The 18,420-nt window shown below is 41.7% G+C and overlaps 1 protein-coding gene across 1 annotated transcript in view; it reads left to right on the forward strand.

Moving 5' to 3' along the window:
* The window catches only part of LOC126293152 (uncharacterized), a 456,474-nt gene that overhangs the window by 401,783 nt on the left and 36,271 nt on the right, over positions 1-18,420 (forward strand). Inside the window, exon 7 of the mRNA XM_049986289.1 lies at positions 7,949-8,032. Within this exon, the coding sequence (XP_049842246.1) occupies positions 7,949-8,032 (84 nt within the window). The remainder of the gene's footprint in view (positions 1-7,948; positions 8,033-18,420) is intronic.

An 18,420-nucleotide genomic window follows, 5' to 3' on the forward strand; every position in this document is an offset into this window, starting at 1 on the left:
AAGCAAAGGGAACTTCACAGCCAACATAAACATAGCCAAAGCCTTGCAGACAAACAAAAATTAAATGAAGCAAAATGCAGTGTGAGGAGTGCTATGCCACAGGTGTTCAATGAATTCGAAAGTAAAATTCTATGTACTGACTTGGCAGAAAATCCTAAGAAATTTTGGTCTTGTATCAAAGCAGTAGGTGGATAAAAACAAAATGTCCAGACACTCTATGACCAAAATGGTACTGAAACAGAGGATGACAGACTAAAAGCCAGAATACTAAATGTCTTTTTCCAAAGCTGTTTCACAGAGGAAGACTGCACTGTAGTTCCTTATCTAGATTGTTGGATAGATGACAAAATGGTAAATATTGAAATAGATGACAGAGGGATAGAAAAACAATCAAAATCGCTCAAACGAGGAAAGGCCGCTGGACCTGATGGGATACCAGTTAGATTTTACACAGAGTACGCGAAGGAACTTGCCCCCTTTCTTGCAGCAATGTACCGTAGGTCTCTAGAAGAGCGTACTGTTCCAAAAGATCAGAAAAGGGCGCAGGTCATCCTCGTTCTCAAGAAGTTACATCGAACAGATGTGCAGAACTATAGACCTATATCTCTAACGATCAGTTGTAGAATTTTGGAACATGTATTATGTTTGAGTATAATGACTTTCTCTGGAGACTAAAAATATACTCTGTGGGAATCAGCATGGATTCTGAAAAAGACGATCATGTGAAACCCAGCTTGTGCTATTCATCCACGAGACTCAGAGGGCCATAGACATGGGTTGCTGGTAGATGCTGTGTTTCTTGACTACCGCAAGGCGTTTGATACAGTTCCCCACAGTCGTTTACTGAACGAAGTAAGAGCATATGGACTATCAGACCTATTGTGTGATTGGATTGAAGAGTTCCTATATAACATAATGCAGCATGTCATTCTCAATGGAGAGAAGTCTTCCGAAGTAAGAGTGATTTCACGTGTGCTGCAGGGGAGTGTCATAGAACCGTTGCTATTCACAATGTGTATAAATGACCTTGCGGAGAATATCGGAAGTTCACTGAGGCTTTTTGCTGATGATGCTGTAGTATATCGAGAGGTTGTAACAATGGAAAACTGTACTTAAATGCAGGAGGATCTGCAACGAATTGATGCATGGTGCAGGGAATGGCAATTGAATCTCAACGTAGACAAGTATAATGTGCTGCGAATACATAGAAAGAAGGAAATATCCTTTATCATTTAGCTACAATATATCAGGTCAGCAGCTGGAAGCAGTTAATTCTCTAAATTATCTAGGAGTGGGCTTTAGGAGTGATCTAAAATTGAATGACCATATAAAATTGTCGGTAAAGCAGGTGCCAGATTCCGATTCATTGGAGGATCCTAAGTAAATGCAGTCTGAAAACAAAGGAAGTAGGTTACAGTACACTTGTTCACCCACTGCTTGAATGCTGCTCACCAGTGTGGGATCTGTACCAGATAGGGTTTATAGGAGAGAGAGAGAGAAGATCCAATGGAGAGCAGCGCATTTCGTTACAGGATCATTTAGTAATTGTGAAAGCGTTATGGAGATGTTAGATAGACTCCAGTGGAAGACTCTGCAAGAGAAACCTTCAGTAACTCGGTATGGGCCTTTGTTGAAGTTTCGAGAACATACTTTCACCTAGGAGTCAAGCAGTATATTGCTCCCTCCTATGTATATCTCGTGAAGAGACCATGAGGATAAAACCAGAGAGATTAGAGCCCACACAGAGGCATACGGACAATCTTCCTTTCCACGAACAATACGTGACTGGAATAGTAGGGAGAACCGATAGACATACTCTGCCACATGCCGTCAGGTGGCTTACGGAGTACTGGTATAGATGTAGATGCAGAAATGTCTCTGTTCCATAAAATTTTGGGCATGCGGCCACACAATATTTTACTTCTTCTTCTATTATTTTTGCTGTATACCATCCAGCCACCTTCAGAGTAAGCCGAGGTGACTGACGCTGCAGCACTCGCTCCATCCTTTCAAACCCATGGACCGCACCAGTGTTGGCCAAACATACACAAGGCACAACAGATGTTGATAAGTGTCAGAGGTATAACATATGTATGGAATTAGATCTGTGGCTACGCGATCAATTCACACTGTTATATAGATGTATCACTGCAAATTGCACCGTCCTATGTTTTTGTGAGTTTATTACAGAAGTGCTGGATTCCATGATTTGTCCAAGCTTAAGCCACTATCTCTATTATTTAAATTCATTGCCAACTGAATTTCAATTGCTTATTTCAGTGCTGAGTCCCAGAAAGATGAATTTGAAGCAAAAATTTCGATGTTGTTGTACACTGTACGGTGCCCAGTATCAATACAGTACTCTGCCACTGCAGATTTATTTGCTTGTAATAACTGAGTGTACCTGTGGTGCATCTCCCTGTGTGCATCTCCCATAGACTGTGTCATCTGTCTGACGTAAGAATGGTCACACTCACAGGGGATCTTGTAAATCCCAGGCTTCCGAAGCACTAAATCATCTTTAATGGAACCCAGGAACACTGCAGTCTGTGTAGGAGGGCAATCAATCAAGTTCACTTTGTTTACTCATGATCTGTTGTATTTTTAACAATATGCTTCCTATTTGTTGCAGAAAAGGCATGGATTTAAAACATTCTGTTTTTTCTTCTATGTTCCCTATATCCACTGTTAGTTTAATTTGTAGTGCCTTATGTGTCTGGAGAGTACCTGTTGGCTTCAAAGACTGTTCTCAAATGTTGAAGCTCATCCTCCAGAGTACTCTTGTCAGCAGTGACCTGCTCTGTGTAACGGAGTTATAAGTACATTCACCATCTGCGAAGGATGGTGGCAGCTATTTGTACATAAATGTAAATCCATATGGTTCAGTTTTCGATATACTGAATGTCCCAAAGTGCCATCTTTGCGTCATACCAAAACATTCAAAAATGGAAGGCACCCATCATTTTTTATTTCCACTGTGAACTGAATTTGTCTGTAGATGGAAGTCAGATGTTTTAAAAATTCTTTTAATTTGTCTTCACTAGGTGGCCACACTATAAATGTGCCAACAACATACATCCAAAACACTGTGGGCTTCAATTTAGAAGATTCCAGCGCCTTATCCAGAAAGTCCTCCATAAAAACGTTGGCCCTCAAGGGCGACAAAGGACTAACCATGGCGACACCTTCAGTCTGTTCGAAAATTTGTTATTGAAAAATAAAAATACGTTGAGATCAAACATGTTCAAGCAATGCTGAAATCCCTTTGTCGTTGTGAACAATGACACTACAGGGAAGCTGACCAACATATCAAAATTGTTCAGTTTGAGTGATTTTACTTTGCCAATGAAGTCCACAGAGTTACTTATGTGATAAATGCATTTTCCCACTAGAGGCCTAAATGACAATACTAAGTGTTCGGCACAATCATAGGTTGGAGAGCCAATGTACTCACTATTGGACGCAGATGGATCTCTGGAAGCCTTGGAGGAACTACAGCATTTGATTTCAATCTTTGCACAACTTCTGATGATGTAAATAAAATAGAAAGAAACTTCCACATGGGAAAAATATATTAAAAACAAAGATTCCAATACTTACCAAGCGGGAAAGCGCCGGCAGACAGGCACAATGAACAGAACATACAAACACACACACAGGATTACTAGCTTTTGCAACCGATGGTTGCTTCTTCAGGAAAGAGGGTAGGAGAGGGAAAGACGAAAGGATGTGGGTTTTAAGGGAGAGGGTAAGGAGTCATTCCAATCCCGGGAGCGGAAAGACTTCCCTTAGGGGGGAAAAAAGGACAGGCGTGCACGCGCACGCACGCGCACGCACGCACGCACACGCACGCACACGCACGCACATATCCATCCGAACATGCACAGACACAAGCAGACATATTTAAAGGCCTTTAAATATGTCTGCTTGTGTCTGTGTATGTGCGGATGGATATGTGTGTGTGTGTGTGTGTGTGTGTGTGTGTGTGTGTGTGTGTGTGTGTGTGTGTGTGCGCGCGCGCGCGCGCGCAAGTGTACACCTGTCCTTTTTTCCCCCTAAGGGAAGTCTTTCCGCTCCCGGGATTGGAATGACTCCTTACCCTCTCCCTTAAAACCCACATCCTTTCGTCTTTCCCTCTCCTTCCCTCTTTCCTGAAGAAGCAACCATCGGTTGCAAAAACTAGTAATTCTGTGTGTGTGTTTGTGTGTTCTGTTCATTGTGCCTGTCTGCCGTGCTTTCCCGCTTGGTAAGTATTGGAATCTTTGTTTTTAATATATTTGCACAACTTCTGGTGGAAAGGGGGAAGCACTCAGATGCAAAGCACTCTTCCTTACCATCTACATCTACATTTATACTCCGCAAGCCACCCAATGGTGTGTGGCGGAGGGCACTTTGTGCCACTGTCATTACCTCCCTTTTCTGTTCCAGTCGCCTATGGTTCGCGGGAAGAACGACTGTCTGAAAGCCTCCGTGCGCGCTCGAATCTCTCTAATTTTACATTCGTGATCTCTTCGGGAGGTAGGGGGAAGCAATATATTCGATACCTCATCCAGAAACGCCCCCTCTCGAAACCTGGCGAGCAAGCTACACCGCGATGCCGAGCGCCTCTCTTGAAGAGTCTGCCACTTGAGTTTACTAAACATCTCCGTAACGCTATCACGGTTACCAAATAACCCTGTGACGAAACGCGCCGCTCTTCTTTGGATCTTCTCTATCTCCTCCGTCAACCCGATCTGGTACGGATCCCACACTGATGAGCAATACTCAAGTATAGGTCGAACGAGTGTTTTGTAAGCCACCTCCTTTGTTGATGGACTACATTTTCTAAGGACTCTCCCAATGAATCTCAACCTGGTACCCGTCTTACCAGCAATTAATTTTATATGATCATTCCTTTTCAAATCGTTCCGCACGCATACTCCCAGATATTTTACAGAAGTAACAGTTACCAGTGCTTGTTCCATCATATAATCATACAATAAAGGATCCTTCTTTCTATGTATTCGCAATACATTACATTTGTCTATGTTAAGGGTCAGTTGCCACTCCCTGCATCAAATGCGTATCTGCTGCAGATCTTCCTGCATTTCGCTACAATTTTCTAATGCTGCAACTTCTCTGTATACTACAGCATCATTCGCGAAAAGCCGCATGGAACTTCCGACACTATCTACCAGGTCATTTATATATATTGCGAAAAGCAATGGTCCCATAACACTCCCCTGTGGCACGTCAGAGGTTACTTTAACGTCTGTAGACATCTCTCCATTGATAACAACATACTGTGTTCTGTTTGCTAAAAACTCTTCAATCCAGCCACACAGCTGGTCTGATATTCCATAGGCTCTTACTTTAGCAGGCGACAGTGCGGGACTGTATCGAACGCCTTCAGGAAGTAAAGGAAAATAGCATCCGCCTGGGAGCCTGTATCTAGTATTTTCTGGGTCTCATGAACAAATAAAGCGAGTTGGGTCTCACACGATCGCTGTTTCCTTCCTTCTGGTTGGTGGGGTCTTTACTGATCTTCCGGTATGCGCTGTCACTCTGTAAACTGTTCATTTTGTCATGATAGTCATCACGAGACATTAAAACAGTGGTGTTACCTTTATCAGCTGGAAGAACCATCATCTCGGTATGCTGGCGAGGCTTACATAGTGCAGCCCTCTCTGCCACAGATATGTTACTCGTTTGTGGACGAGTCTTCATAACTGCTAGAGAAGTTTTGTGTCCTATTGCTTCTGCTGATTCTGTTGAAAGAGGACGAACAACTTCTTCAATATCACTGATGAATGCTGGTATCGGAAAAACCTTTGGTGTGGGTGCAAAGTTCAGTCCTCTACTTAAAACGATCATTGTAGCATCTTCCAGATGTATATCTGTCACATTAATGACGGAGCATCGAATAACAGTTTATTGCTGCGAAGAAGTCTCAAGCCAACAAAACTTTGCCGTCTGTCTTGATGTGACTACCTAACAAACCAAGTCTGACTTGGCTCTCGTTTCACCATCAATCCAGTTCAATGAATTATAGGGTAATTCCACAGATGTCTTCAGATGCAGGTGATTAAAGTTGTTCAGAAACCAGGTCCAATTTTCGACAGGTAAAACGCCAGCTTTTCTTAAAATGTAGTATATCAAAAACTGACCCATACGGATTTATATTTACGTGCAAATAGCTGCCACCATCCTTTGCAGACAATGAGTGTACCCAGAACTCTGGTGCACAGAGCATACATCATTGCTGACAAGAGCTGTCTGGAAAACAAGCTTTAAGGCACTACAGATGAAATGAACAGCAGATATAAAGAATGCAGAAAAAGACATGAAGTGTTTTAAATCCATGGCTTTTCTGCCTCGTGGGGAGCCTTCCGCACTCCGCCAAAGACAGCAGCATTCCTAGGTTCCGTTAAAGATTATTGAGTGCTTTGGAAGCCTGGAGTTCTCTAGATCCCCTGTGATTGTGTCCATTCATACATCAGATAGATGCGCAGAGCAGCACAGGTACAACCGGCTGTTACAACCCAATAAATCTGCAGTGGCAGAGTACTGTATTGATACTGGGCACTCTGGGACGTACGATAACGTCAAAATTTTAGCCTCAACTTCATCTTTCTGGGACTCAGTAGTAGTGAAAGAAGCAATTTAAATTCAGTAGACGATGAATTTAATTAATAGAGATAGAGGCTTCAGCTTGGACAAATCGTGGAATGCGGCACTTTCTGTAATAAACCACAAAGACGTTGTGATGTGGAACTCGTAGTGATACATCGATACCACTGTGTGGATTGACTGTGCGGCCATAAATCTAATTCCATGCATATGTTATACCTCTTTGCCACTGACCAACGTCTCTGGTGCCTTGTGTATCTGTGGCCGCATGCACAGTGTTGCGGCCCTCGGGTGTAAAGGGATGAAGCAAGTGCTGCAGTGTCGGTCGCCTCAGCTCACTCTGAAGATGGCTTTATGGTATACAGCTGAAATTTTAGAAGAAGTAGTGAAATTTATGTGGCTGCGTGTTTGAAATTTTATGGAACAATCATTGCGCTGTGAAAATATGAATATGCACAAAAATGTCTGTCAGTCCTACTACCTAACACTCAAGTAGAAGCAGTGAATGTTTGGTTGAGCATTTGAGTTGTTTCCTGCAGCACATGTAAATGCTTAATGAATCATCTGTGCGAGTGCACTACACTGACAACTTTTTGACCGTTAAACTTACTGAAGGTAAAGATAGTGTAGCTTAAACTATGTGTGTGTGGATCTAGCTAGTACATACTCGGAACAATTGTTAACACAGAGGTATAAAAATGTAGGCATATAAACTGTAGCTGTTAGTGAATCAACCCTGACAATCTATTCTCACACATAACTAATAAAATCAGTAAGTGGTTGCTGGCAGTGTCTTCCTCACAGTTCGTGAAGTATTCACTGACTGCCTCAGACCATTCACTTTCAAAATTCAGTTATCATGTAGTTCTCTCCATGCCCGCACTCCTCCCTCCCCTCTGGGCTTTGCCTTCTCCCCTCCCCTCTGGGACCCCTTCTCCTATTCCTCTGCTCTACACTCTGCTTCGCTTCTGTGCCCTCTTCCGTCACAGCCCTCACTGGTCCACTGCTCCCATTTCTGTCTCCCATCCCATTCCGTGCTCCCATTGGTTTACCCTTGGCCCTTTTTTCCATTCTCCCTCATTCACTTCCTTGTCTAGTCTCCCTTGTCTTTTTGCTAGTTTCGTACATGCTGTTTGCTTGAGTTTTTATTGTGTAATTACACCCTCAGTTAATTGTGTCAGACGTTGAAATATGTAACTGTGTACTTACCACTATCCTGTTGTTATTTTCTATATTTTTTGCCTGAGTTATCCTGATACTTGCTTTACTAATAACAAGAGTAATAAGTACTCAAGAATTTTTCAGTTTGTTATTCTATTTATGTTCATCTGTATTGCAGTGGCCATCATCCCCAGAGCCAAGAACAGTCTCTAGAGACAGTGGATATACGACACCATCAGAAGGGGCAGGTCATGATGCTCAGGTTAGACTTCAAAATAGTATTTTTATAGTTGATTAATGCTCTTTTCAAGGCTGTTATGTTTGATTAACCAATCAAAATACTTAGTTTGTTTCATTGGTATACTAGTACAAATTTCCATTTTTTAAAAATAACTGACCATCCGCATCCTGACTGAATGCAATATTGAGCTGCACTGATGAAGTAATCTAAAACACACCACTTGACAGTATGAAATTTCCTAGATATATCATGGTTTGAACATTTTCAACAGTGATGAGCTTTGGGTCTTCATGTGGACAATGTTATAAAGGTATGAGAATGAAAATTCATGGCTAGAATAATATGTACGCACAAGTAAAAGCAACCACTTAGCTGATATATGGCACATAGAAACACCTAGCAAAAAACAGTATTTAGACTAGAGTTTGGTTTCTTGCTTTCTCTCCAGTAAAAGTACACACATTCTCCCACACAGACACACACTTGCAGCGATAGCTCCTAGTGATCAATTACCTGGGCATAGAGGCAGGAAGGGAGTGGGAAAGTTTGTATAAGGCAAGGAGGGGGTAGACGGTTAGTGTCAGGTCTCTTGAGAGATGACTTTTTGGCTACACAACAAGACAAGAAGAGTTAAGAGGGTAGAGCATATAAGAGGAAGAGGGGGGGTGACTGAGGGGAAGAGAGGAGAGGACAGGAAGATGGTGGTAAGGAGGGAGACTGGCAGGGAAGACAGAATGGGAGAGTGCCTCTGCATTGATACAAGTCTTAATGACAGTAAGGCACTTGTAGAAACAATGATTACCAAAGTGCAGGTGGCCACTAATCCAAGTAGAAAGAGTTCTGTGTTCAGTAAATTAGATAGAGAAGCAGTAGTGTTAGCTCTCAATGAAGAGCCTGAAACATTTATCGCAGGACAGGATGTAGGTTAAAGTTGGAAACAATGGCTGATCAAGGACTTTATAGATATGTACCTAGTAGAACAGCTCATTAAAGGAAGGGACTCTCCATGGTATAGTGTGGTTGTAAACAAACTTCTAAAGGAACAGCGACTGAAAAAAAAAAAAAAAAAAAATATATTGTCTGTGCAGAATGAAGTTCATGATGCCTCTGTTCACTAATGTAGCGGAATATTAGCGAAAGGTCTTTCACAAAATGTAAAGAAATTCTGGTTGTGTGTGTCTAAAAGCTGGTACCTGTGTTGAAGCCATCATAAAACTGCCTTAAAAATCAGTACTAAAATGTCATGTACCAGTTGTCGAACGTGTCATATATTTACAATAAAACAAGAAATATCCACAGAAAAACATTCATGCTGTATTGTGAAATCACAACAGAGTGGTTGAAAATGAATTCAGGATGGATTACAAACTGTTGAAGAAGCTGGAAGCATAAAATTAGCTGAGGTGAGAAGTGGTGAGGAAAGTGGGAATGTATGAAGTGAAGTGTCTGGATTGTGAAATGAAGTATACAGGGCAAATCGGAAGAAATATCAAAATAAGGTTTAAAGACCACAATAATAAAGAGTGTGACTCATTGGCAGTGACTAAGCAGCTCAAGAATGAAAGGTACTATGTTGTAATAAGATTTCAAGAAAAAGGGTTGTTGCTGTCAAACTGAGACAAAGTAGAGATTTTTTGCACATACAGAGCGGAATGCATCTGCTTGTAAAAAGAGAAGACAGAAATGTATGAAGGGGCATTACTGGACCTGATGCCCACTTTTGGAAGCAGCCACCAACTAATTCTACTTAACAGCGTTAAGTTCTGTGCCCCCTGTTGGTTATTCTATATGAATGCATGCATTGCATGTTTGTTTTCTGTAGATTCATCTTCATAAATATTCGTGAAGCAATGATTAACATGATCAGTGCTGTGGCCTTATTTACTTATTTATTTATTTATTTCTCAACAGCTTCTGTGGTCTACTCCACTACCATCTGGCACCAAGATGCAGCAAATATAACATTAGCATCAGCTGTCCCAAAATACATCATTGTAATGTCAGTAATAACTATTGTACATTGTATTATGTCTCCTAATATTATAATGAACTACACATTACATGTGTCGTGTTACCAGCAAAATCGTAAAACCATGAAGGAAACATAATTGCAAATACCATTATGTAGTAGATTTTAGATTTACTGTTGAAAATCAAAATGGCTAAACAATAGGTGTATTGTTCAGTAAGAGAGCCAATAATGTGTATCGAGTAAGGTGCAAACGTGTAATAAAACACGTACAATTTGTTAATAAAATTGAAATGTGTACTAGAAAAATCCAGTTAGAGTATGAGTAATATGTTAACATAATGTTACATCTGAATGATGATCTGCCCACTTTGTCAAGTGCAAAACTGTGACACACCCTCTCAAAAAAAAAAAGGGGGGGGGGGGGGGGTAACAGGATCCCGTAAAATAACTTAAACCACTGCCCATGGCTCCCAACGACAACATAAGTAATTTCAGTGTGTACTGTGGTCATGCATAAGGCAAAATAATATGAATAAATAAGGTACCATATGAGGTGGTGAATAAGATAAAACAAAGGAATATGCACTCAACATAAAATAGCTACACATGGCACAAAACACCTAACGATATAAGATGTGCCTTTTGTCACAAGTGACCAACGCAAACCCCATGTTACATCTAGCTGAGAAGAAAATTGCACCCAGGACCAGACCTGAATCAGTATGTTACCATGCAAAAGTAGGACACAACTAGCACTCAGGCAACATGCAGCTGTCTATAGATGTGTCTATGGCCGTCTATGTAACATGCAGTACATTTAGTATAATAATATACCACATACAATAGCTTCCAACTTCGTTGGAAGAGGGGTACATACTGAAAACAGTGTAGGTGGCCAAGCACACATTCGTGATCAGATCAGTCTAACAATACTGGGCACCATAGCATGACAGTGACCTCAGTTTGTGGCAGAAACGAAACGCTCCCATAGCATACTCTGGCCAAATATAGAATAGTAGAAACCAGTAAGGCATTACATGGATTAGGAAGTGCAAACTTATAATAAGATAACATCTAATCTGTTTATCTGGCCCTCATAAATTCTGTTTCCAGTTTATCTGTGCGTGGTTTTTTTGTTTTTGCCTCACAGCTAGTTTAGATTTCTCCTATGCCCCCTTTCTACCTAGCGTTACTATGGTCAGAATTTGTACTGGTATTGTTCTTTTGATCCTGTGGCTTGAGTGTGCAGGAGTGAAATGGCTTTGAAGCAATAGAAAGTGGTTACTTTTATGGACAAAAAGTTGGAAGCACTAAACAAAATAAGCAAAGGTGAGCTCTATAGAAGCCTTTATTCTCTTGTATTCGTAGGCCTTATGTGAAATGTAGATTGGCAACACTTGAATTGTTCTGCTGCCAGTTTTAAATGCCTTTTTTTTTGTGTCCTACAAAAAGAACATTGTTTTCCCTCCAGGGATTCCCAGTTGAGTTCATGAAGCATTTCCCTAACACGCATGTGTTGATGGATCCCAGCAGTGACAAATCTAGCAGGCAGCTTCTGAATTGCTTTGATGTCTTCCTTTAAAATGACTTGGTGGGAATTCCAAACAGTTGAGCAATACTCAAGAGTGGATTGCACTAATGTTCTATACATGACATGCTTTACAGATGAAAAACACTATCACAGCATCCTCCCAATAAACTGAAATCAACTGTTTGCCTCCCCTTCTCTCATCATTATTTGCTTGCAGCATTTCATATTGCTTTGCAATGTTATGCCCAGATATTTAATCAACATGAGTGTGTCCAGCAGCATACTACTAATGTTGCATTAGAACATTATGGGATTGTTTTTCCCTACTCATCTGCAGTAATTTACATGTTTCTACGTTTAGAGCAAGCAAGATCACATTACAATTCTGTCTTTTGGGAATGCATCTGGAAGACATAAATTTCCTCTGTTGTTGAAAGGAATATCTGAAAATTCAGGTGCATTGAAACATGTCGTTATTTCTGTTTGGCAGTTGTCTTAAAATAGCAAAATAATGCTTGGATGAACAGTGGTAATTAAAAAAAATTGGTTTCATGATGTTGTGCCAATTGTGAGAAGACATTGGGAGTCAGAGGACCTGCATATTGTGTATTGACAATGAACTGCCACACATCCTTGGTTGGGACAGCTTGTCAGTGGTAATCTGAGTGATGTCCTTCCCTCCTAATGTAACAGCTTTTCTTCGACCACTACATCAAGGTATCCTAGAGAATATCAAATGTGTATGCAGAAGACAGTTACTGGGTAAATTGATTGATTGAACAGGAGAAGTTTGTGTGGTTGAAATTGATAAATATCGAATATGTGGTTTTTATGGTTGCATCTTCTTGGTCTCCAGTTATTTAACTGTTTATTCTAAAATCATGGAAAACAGTATGGCCTGCTATTTGTGATTCCACCACTGCAGCTTGTGAAGTTGTCAACACTTCTGATTTCCTTAGAATGTTAGCAAACATTCATGGTTGTCCAGATATAGATTATAATGACGTAAATGCGTGGTTGCAAAATGACAGTGATTCTGGTTATGGCGTGACGACCAATGATGAAATTTATACTGCCTCCTGTTATTTTACTGAGAATGACAATAATGGTGAAGTGGACAATGAAACTGGCATATCAGGAAAGAAATAATGCATTATGCGGAGGCAGTGACCCAGGTGGAAATCTAAGTGTTCACCTGTTACATCAGTCAGAATCGACAACTACTGAGCTGATGTTAGGGAAACATTGATGTAATTGTACTGCTTTGTAACTTCACGCAGGTTTGAAACAGAAGAAACTTTCACTATTTCAGGACGTGCACAATGTGATAAAAAGTATGAAGATACCTGGCTGAAAATGACTTAAAAGTTCATGGTGCCCTCCATTGGTAATGCTGGAATTCAGTATGGTGTTGCCCCGCCCTTAGTCTTGATAACAGCTTTGAATCTCACAGGCATACGTTCAGTCAGGTGCTGGAAGGTTTCTTGGGGAATGTTAGCCGATTCTTCACAGAATGCTGCACTGAGGAGAAGTATCGATGTCGGGTGGTGAGGCTGGGCACGAAGTCGGCATTCCAAAACATCCCAAAGGTGTTCTGTAGGTTTCAGGTCACGACTCTGTGCAGACCAGTCCATTGGTATTGTTGTGTAACCATTCCGCCACAAGCCATGCGTTACAAACAGGTACTCGATCGTGTCGAAAAATGCAGTTGCCATCCCTAAATTGTTGTTCAACAATGGTAAGCGAGAAGGTGCTTAAAACATCATGTAGGCCTGTGCTATGATAGTGTCACGCAAAACAGCAAGGGATGCAAGCCCCCTCCATGAAAAACATGACCACACCATACCACCACCACCACCACCACCACCACCACCACCACCACCACCACCACCACCACCACCGAATTTTACTGTGGGCACTACACACGCTGGCAGATGACATTCACCGGGCATTTGCTATAGCCTCATCCTTCCATCGGATCACTACGTTGTGTACCGTGATTTGTCACGCCACACAATGTTTTTCCATTGTTCAGTAGCACAATGTTTACTCTCCTTATACCGAGTGAGGTGTCATTTGACATTTACAGGCATGATGTGTGGCTTATGAGTAGCTGCTCGACCATGAAATCAAAGTTTTCTCACGTCCTGCCTAACTGTCATCGTACTTGCGTTGGATGCTGATGCAGTTTGGAATTCCTGTGTGGTGGTCTGGATAGATGTCTGCCTATTACACATTACGACCCTCTTCAGCTGTCGGTGGTCTCGTCAGTCAACAGACGAGGTCGGCGTGTATGCTTTTGTGCTGTATGTGTCCCTTCACGTTTCCACTTCACTATCACATTGGAAACAATGGGCCTAGGGATGTTTAGGAGTATAGACACTTGACCCAAGTGACACCCAATCACCTGACCACGTTTGAAGTCTGTGAGTTCTGCGGAGCACCCCATTCTGCTCTCTCGCGGTGCCTAATGACTATGCAGGTCGCTGATACGGAGTACCTTGCAGTAGGTGGCAGCACAATGCCCCTAATATGAAAAATGTGTGTTTTTGGGGGTGTCCAGATACTTTTGATCACATGGTGTATATGTGAGTAAGCTACAGTATCTACGGGATTTAACTGGCAAAAAGTGTTTCTTGTTAATCCCAAAATTAAAGGTATGTGTTTTGTAGTATATCGTAGAGTTTTTATGTTTCATAGAATATTTCTGGAATTTCAGTATTCAGAATTACATCGATTCCCACCCACACATTACACCAAAAAAAGTAGAAAGATGTAGCACAAAGGCAATGCAATGTCAGTCATGCATCTGTCTTGGGCTACACCTATTTCGGCTTGGTTAACGGGCTGTGCTAGACACACTGCACTGGAGCAGATATGGGATAGTGATTATGTATCGGCCATGTGCACACACACACACACACACACACACACACACACACAGTGTGAGATACATGTACATTATAGCGATCATACTAAACTGCTGGCACTATTGTTTTGTTAGTGCGTCATTGGTATTATCATACCTTATGGTTTTAACAAGCATGGCGTGTTGTTGATATTGGACAGGTGAGTTGTTTCCTGTAGACATGTTTTCAGAGCTTGTCCTTAGTTAGGTTCAGTTATGTTGTGTATCATAGTTCAATACTTTGTAGTTTCAGGCTCTGTTTTTTACTCTGTGCAGGATGAGTTTTGGCAATTACTACTACTGCTGTTTGTGTTCGTACTTTCTATCAGTACATTTGGAAGCCATCTAATGTGTAGCAATAGACATTGCATGGCCACTTGTGCTGTATATTCTTCAGGTTTGTGTACAGTTCACTGCATTGTCTTGATACTCCAGTGTCCTATTTTTCTGATATAAGTTGCAGGTTTCATTCTTTGGTTGGGAATGTGGTTGTATTTCGATGCAAGCGTGGGTGGTTGGTGTTTGTCACATCGGACGTATATGGCATTATAAATTTCCCATATGAATAAGCTTTCACCATTTATATATGTATTATACTTACATGTTACCTTATTATACATTTGCACTTTGTTAATGCAGTATTGTTTGACAGTGGTACACTATGGGGGTGTTTTGTTTCTATCGCGAACCAAGGACAGACGTACTGTCATGCTGTGATTACCTGCTACTGGTAGCATGATGTGCTAATGATCACATTCTTGATTACCTGTGCTGTTTATGGATGTACCTTCTAATGATACAGTTGGAATCTGTTAGGGTAAAGGGAGATATTTTCGTGGTACAAGTAATTTCGTGATAATTTTTTGCTTGTGTGCAGCGGACATCCAATTTGCAAGGAGAAGGTTGGCCCATGTTGTGGTAGTTCTGTGCTTCCCACCAGATGCCTGTTTCTATTCCACGATGCTTAAAGTCAACAATACAAAACTTTTTCTCATTCTTCGTGCCGTTTCGTGAAATACTGTGGTGGTTATTGCATCATCTGTGTATTTTTGATACTGCGCGGAAACTATTGAAGGTACGTGATTTATTTTACGGTATGCTATAGTCAGTGATACAGTGAATGTAAAAATGTATTGCAATTACTTGTGTGGCTTAAGTTGCACGTGATAATGCTTAAGGGGAACATTGAATTTCTTAGCAAATTCCACTCTACAGGATGATGTCTTTTGCATGCTATCTTATTTTTCGCTTTGGTGCAGAGCCGGGTGGAGGGTCTGAATCAGAGGCTCAGACGGTTTTGCGACCATATTGGCTGCAGATTCCTTGACTTGCGCCATAGGGTGGTGGGGTTTCGGGTTCCGCTGAATAGGTCAGGAGTTCACTACACTCAGCTGGCAGCTACACGGGTAGCGGAGGCTGTGTGGCGTGTACTGGGCGGTTTTTTAGGTTAGAAGGCCTCGGGAAAGTGCGGGATGGGCTGCAATGTCAAAGGGTGCTTGGCAATTACAGGACGTGCTTGGATCAAGGAACAGTCGGAATTATAGTTGTAAATTGTTGTAGTTGCGCTGGAAAAGTCCCTGAGCTTCAAGTGCTAATAGAAAGCACAGAAGCTGACATCGTTATAGGTACAGAAAGCTGGCTAAAGCCTGAAATAAGTTCTGCAGAAATTTTTACGAAGTCTCAGACGGTGTTCAGGAAAGATAGATTAGGCAGAATTGGTGGTGGAGTGTTTGTGTCTGTCAGTAGTGGTTTATCTTGTAGTGAAGTCGAAGTAGATACTCTGTGCGAATTGGTGTGGGTGGAGGTTATACTTAACAGCCGAATTAAGTTAATAATTGGCTCCTTCTACCGACCCCCAGACTCCGATGATACAGTTGTGGAACAGTTCAGAGAAAGTTTGAGTCTCGTAACAAATAAATACCCCACTCATACGGTTATAGTTGGTGGGGACTTCAACCTACCCTCGGTATGTTGGCAAAAATACTTGTTCAAAACCGGTGGTAGGCAGAAAACGTCTTCCGAGATTGTCCTAAATGCATTCTCCGAAAATTATTTCGAGCAGTTAGTCCACGAACCCACGCGATTTGTAAATGGTTGCGAAAACACACTTGACCTCTTGGCCACAAACAATCCAGAGCTGATAGAGAGCATCATGACTGATACAGGGATTAGTGATCACAAGGTCATTGTAGCTAGGCTCAATACCATTTCTTCCAAATCCATCAGAAACAAACGCAAAATAATTTTATTTAAAAAAGCGGATAAAGTGCCACTAGAAGCCTTCCTAAAAGACAATTTCCATTCCTTCCGAACTGACTATGCGAATGTAGACGAGATGTGGCTCAAATTCAAAGATATAGTAGCAACAGCAATTGAGATATTCATACCTCATAAATTGGTAAGAGATGGAACGGATCCCCCGTGGTACACAAAAAAGGTCCGAACGCTGTTGCAGAGGCAACGGAAAAAGCATGCGAAGTTCAGAAGAACGCGAAATCCCGAAGATGGGCTAAAATTTACAGACGCGCGAAATTTGGCACGTTCTTCGATGCGAGATGCCTTTAATAGGTTCCACAACGAAACATTGTCTCGAAATTTGGTAGAAAATCCGAAGAAATTCTGGTCGTATGTAAAGTACACAAGCGGCAAGACGCAGTCAATACCTTCGCTGCGCAGTGCCGATGGTATTGTTATCGACGACTGTGCCGCTAAAGCGGAGTTATTGAACGCAGTTTTCCGAAATTCCTTCACCAGGGAAGACGAATGGAATATTCCAGAATTTGAAACACGAACATCTGCTAGCATGAGTTTCTTAGAAGTAGATACCTTAGGGGTTGCGAAGCAACTCAAATCGCTTGATACGGGCAAGTCTTCAGGTCCAGATTGTATACCGATTAGGTTCCTTTCAGATTACGCTGATACTATAGCTCCCTACTTAGCACTCATATACAACCGCTCGCTCACCGATAGATCTGTACCTACAGATTGTAAAATTGCGCAGGTCGCACCAGTGTTCAAGAAGGGTAGTAGGAGTAATCCATTTAACTACAGACCTATATCATTGACGTCGGTTTGCAGTAGGGTTTTGGAGCATATACTGTATTAAAACATTATGAATCACCTCGAAGGGAACGATCTATTGACACGTAATCAGCATGGCTTCAGAAAACATCGCTCTTGTGCAACGCAGCTAGCTCATTATTCGCACGAAGTAATGGCCGCTATCGACAGGGGATCTCAAGTTGATTCCGTATTTCTAGATTTCCGGAAAGCTTTTGACACCGTTCCTCACAAGCGACTTCTAATCAAGCTGCGGAGCTATGGGGTATTGTCTCAGTTGTGCGACTGGATTCGTGATTTCCTGTCAGGAAGGTCGCAGTTCATAGTAATAGACGGCAAATCATCGAGTAAAACTGAAGTGATTTATCAGGTGTTCCCCAGGGAAGCGTCCTGGGACCTCTACTGTTCCTGGTCTATATAAACGACCTGGGTGACAATCTGAGCAGTTCTCTTAGACTGTTCGCAGATGATGCTGTAATTTACTGTCTAGTAAGGTCATCCGAAGACCAGTATCAGCTGCAAAGCGATTTAGAAAAGATTGCTGTATGGTGTGTCAGGTGGCAGTTGACGCTAAATAACGAAAAGTGTGAGATGATCCACATGAGTTCCAAAAGAAATCCGTTGGAATTCGATTACTCGATAAATAGTACAATTCTCAAGGCTGTCAATTCAACTAAGTACCTGGGTGTTAAAATTACGAACAACTTCAGTTGGAAGGACCACATAGATAATATTGTCGGGAAGGCGAGCCAAAGGTTGCGTTTCATTGGCAGGACACGTAGAAGATGCAACAAGTCCACTAAAGAGACAGCTTACACTACACTCGTTTGTCCTCTGTTAGAATATTGCTGCGCGGTGTGGGATCCTTACCAGGTGGGATTGACGGAGGACATCGAGAGGGTGCAAAGAAGGGCAGCTCGTTTTGTATTATCGCGTTA

Source organism: Schistocerca gregaria, chromosome 1, assembly GCF_023897955.1.
Source record: "Schistocerca gregaria isolate iqSchGreg1 chromosome 1, iqSchGreg1.2, whole genome shotgun sequence".
NCBI classification, from domain to species: domain Eukaryota; kingdom Metazoa; phylum Arthropoda; class Insecta; order Orthoptera; family Acrididae; genus Schistocerca; species Schistocerca gregaria.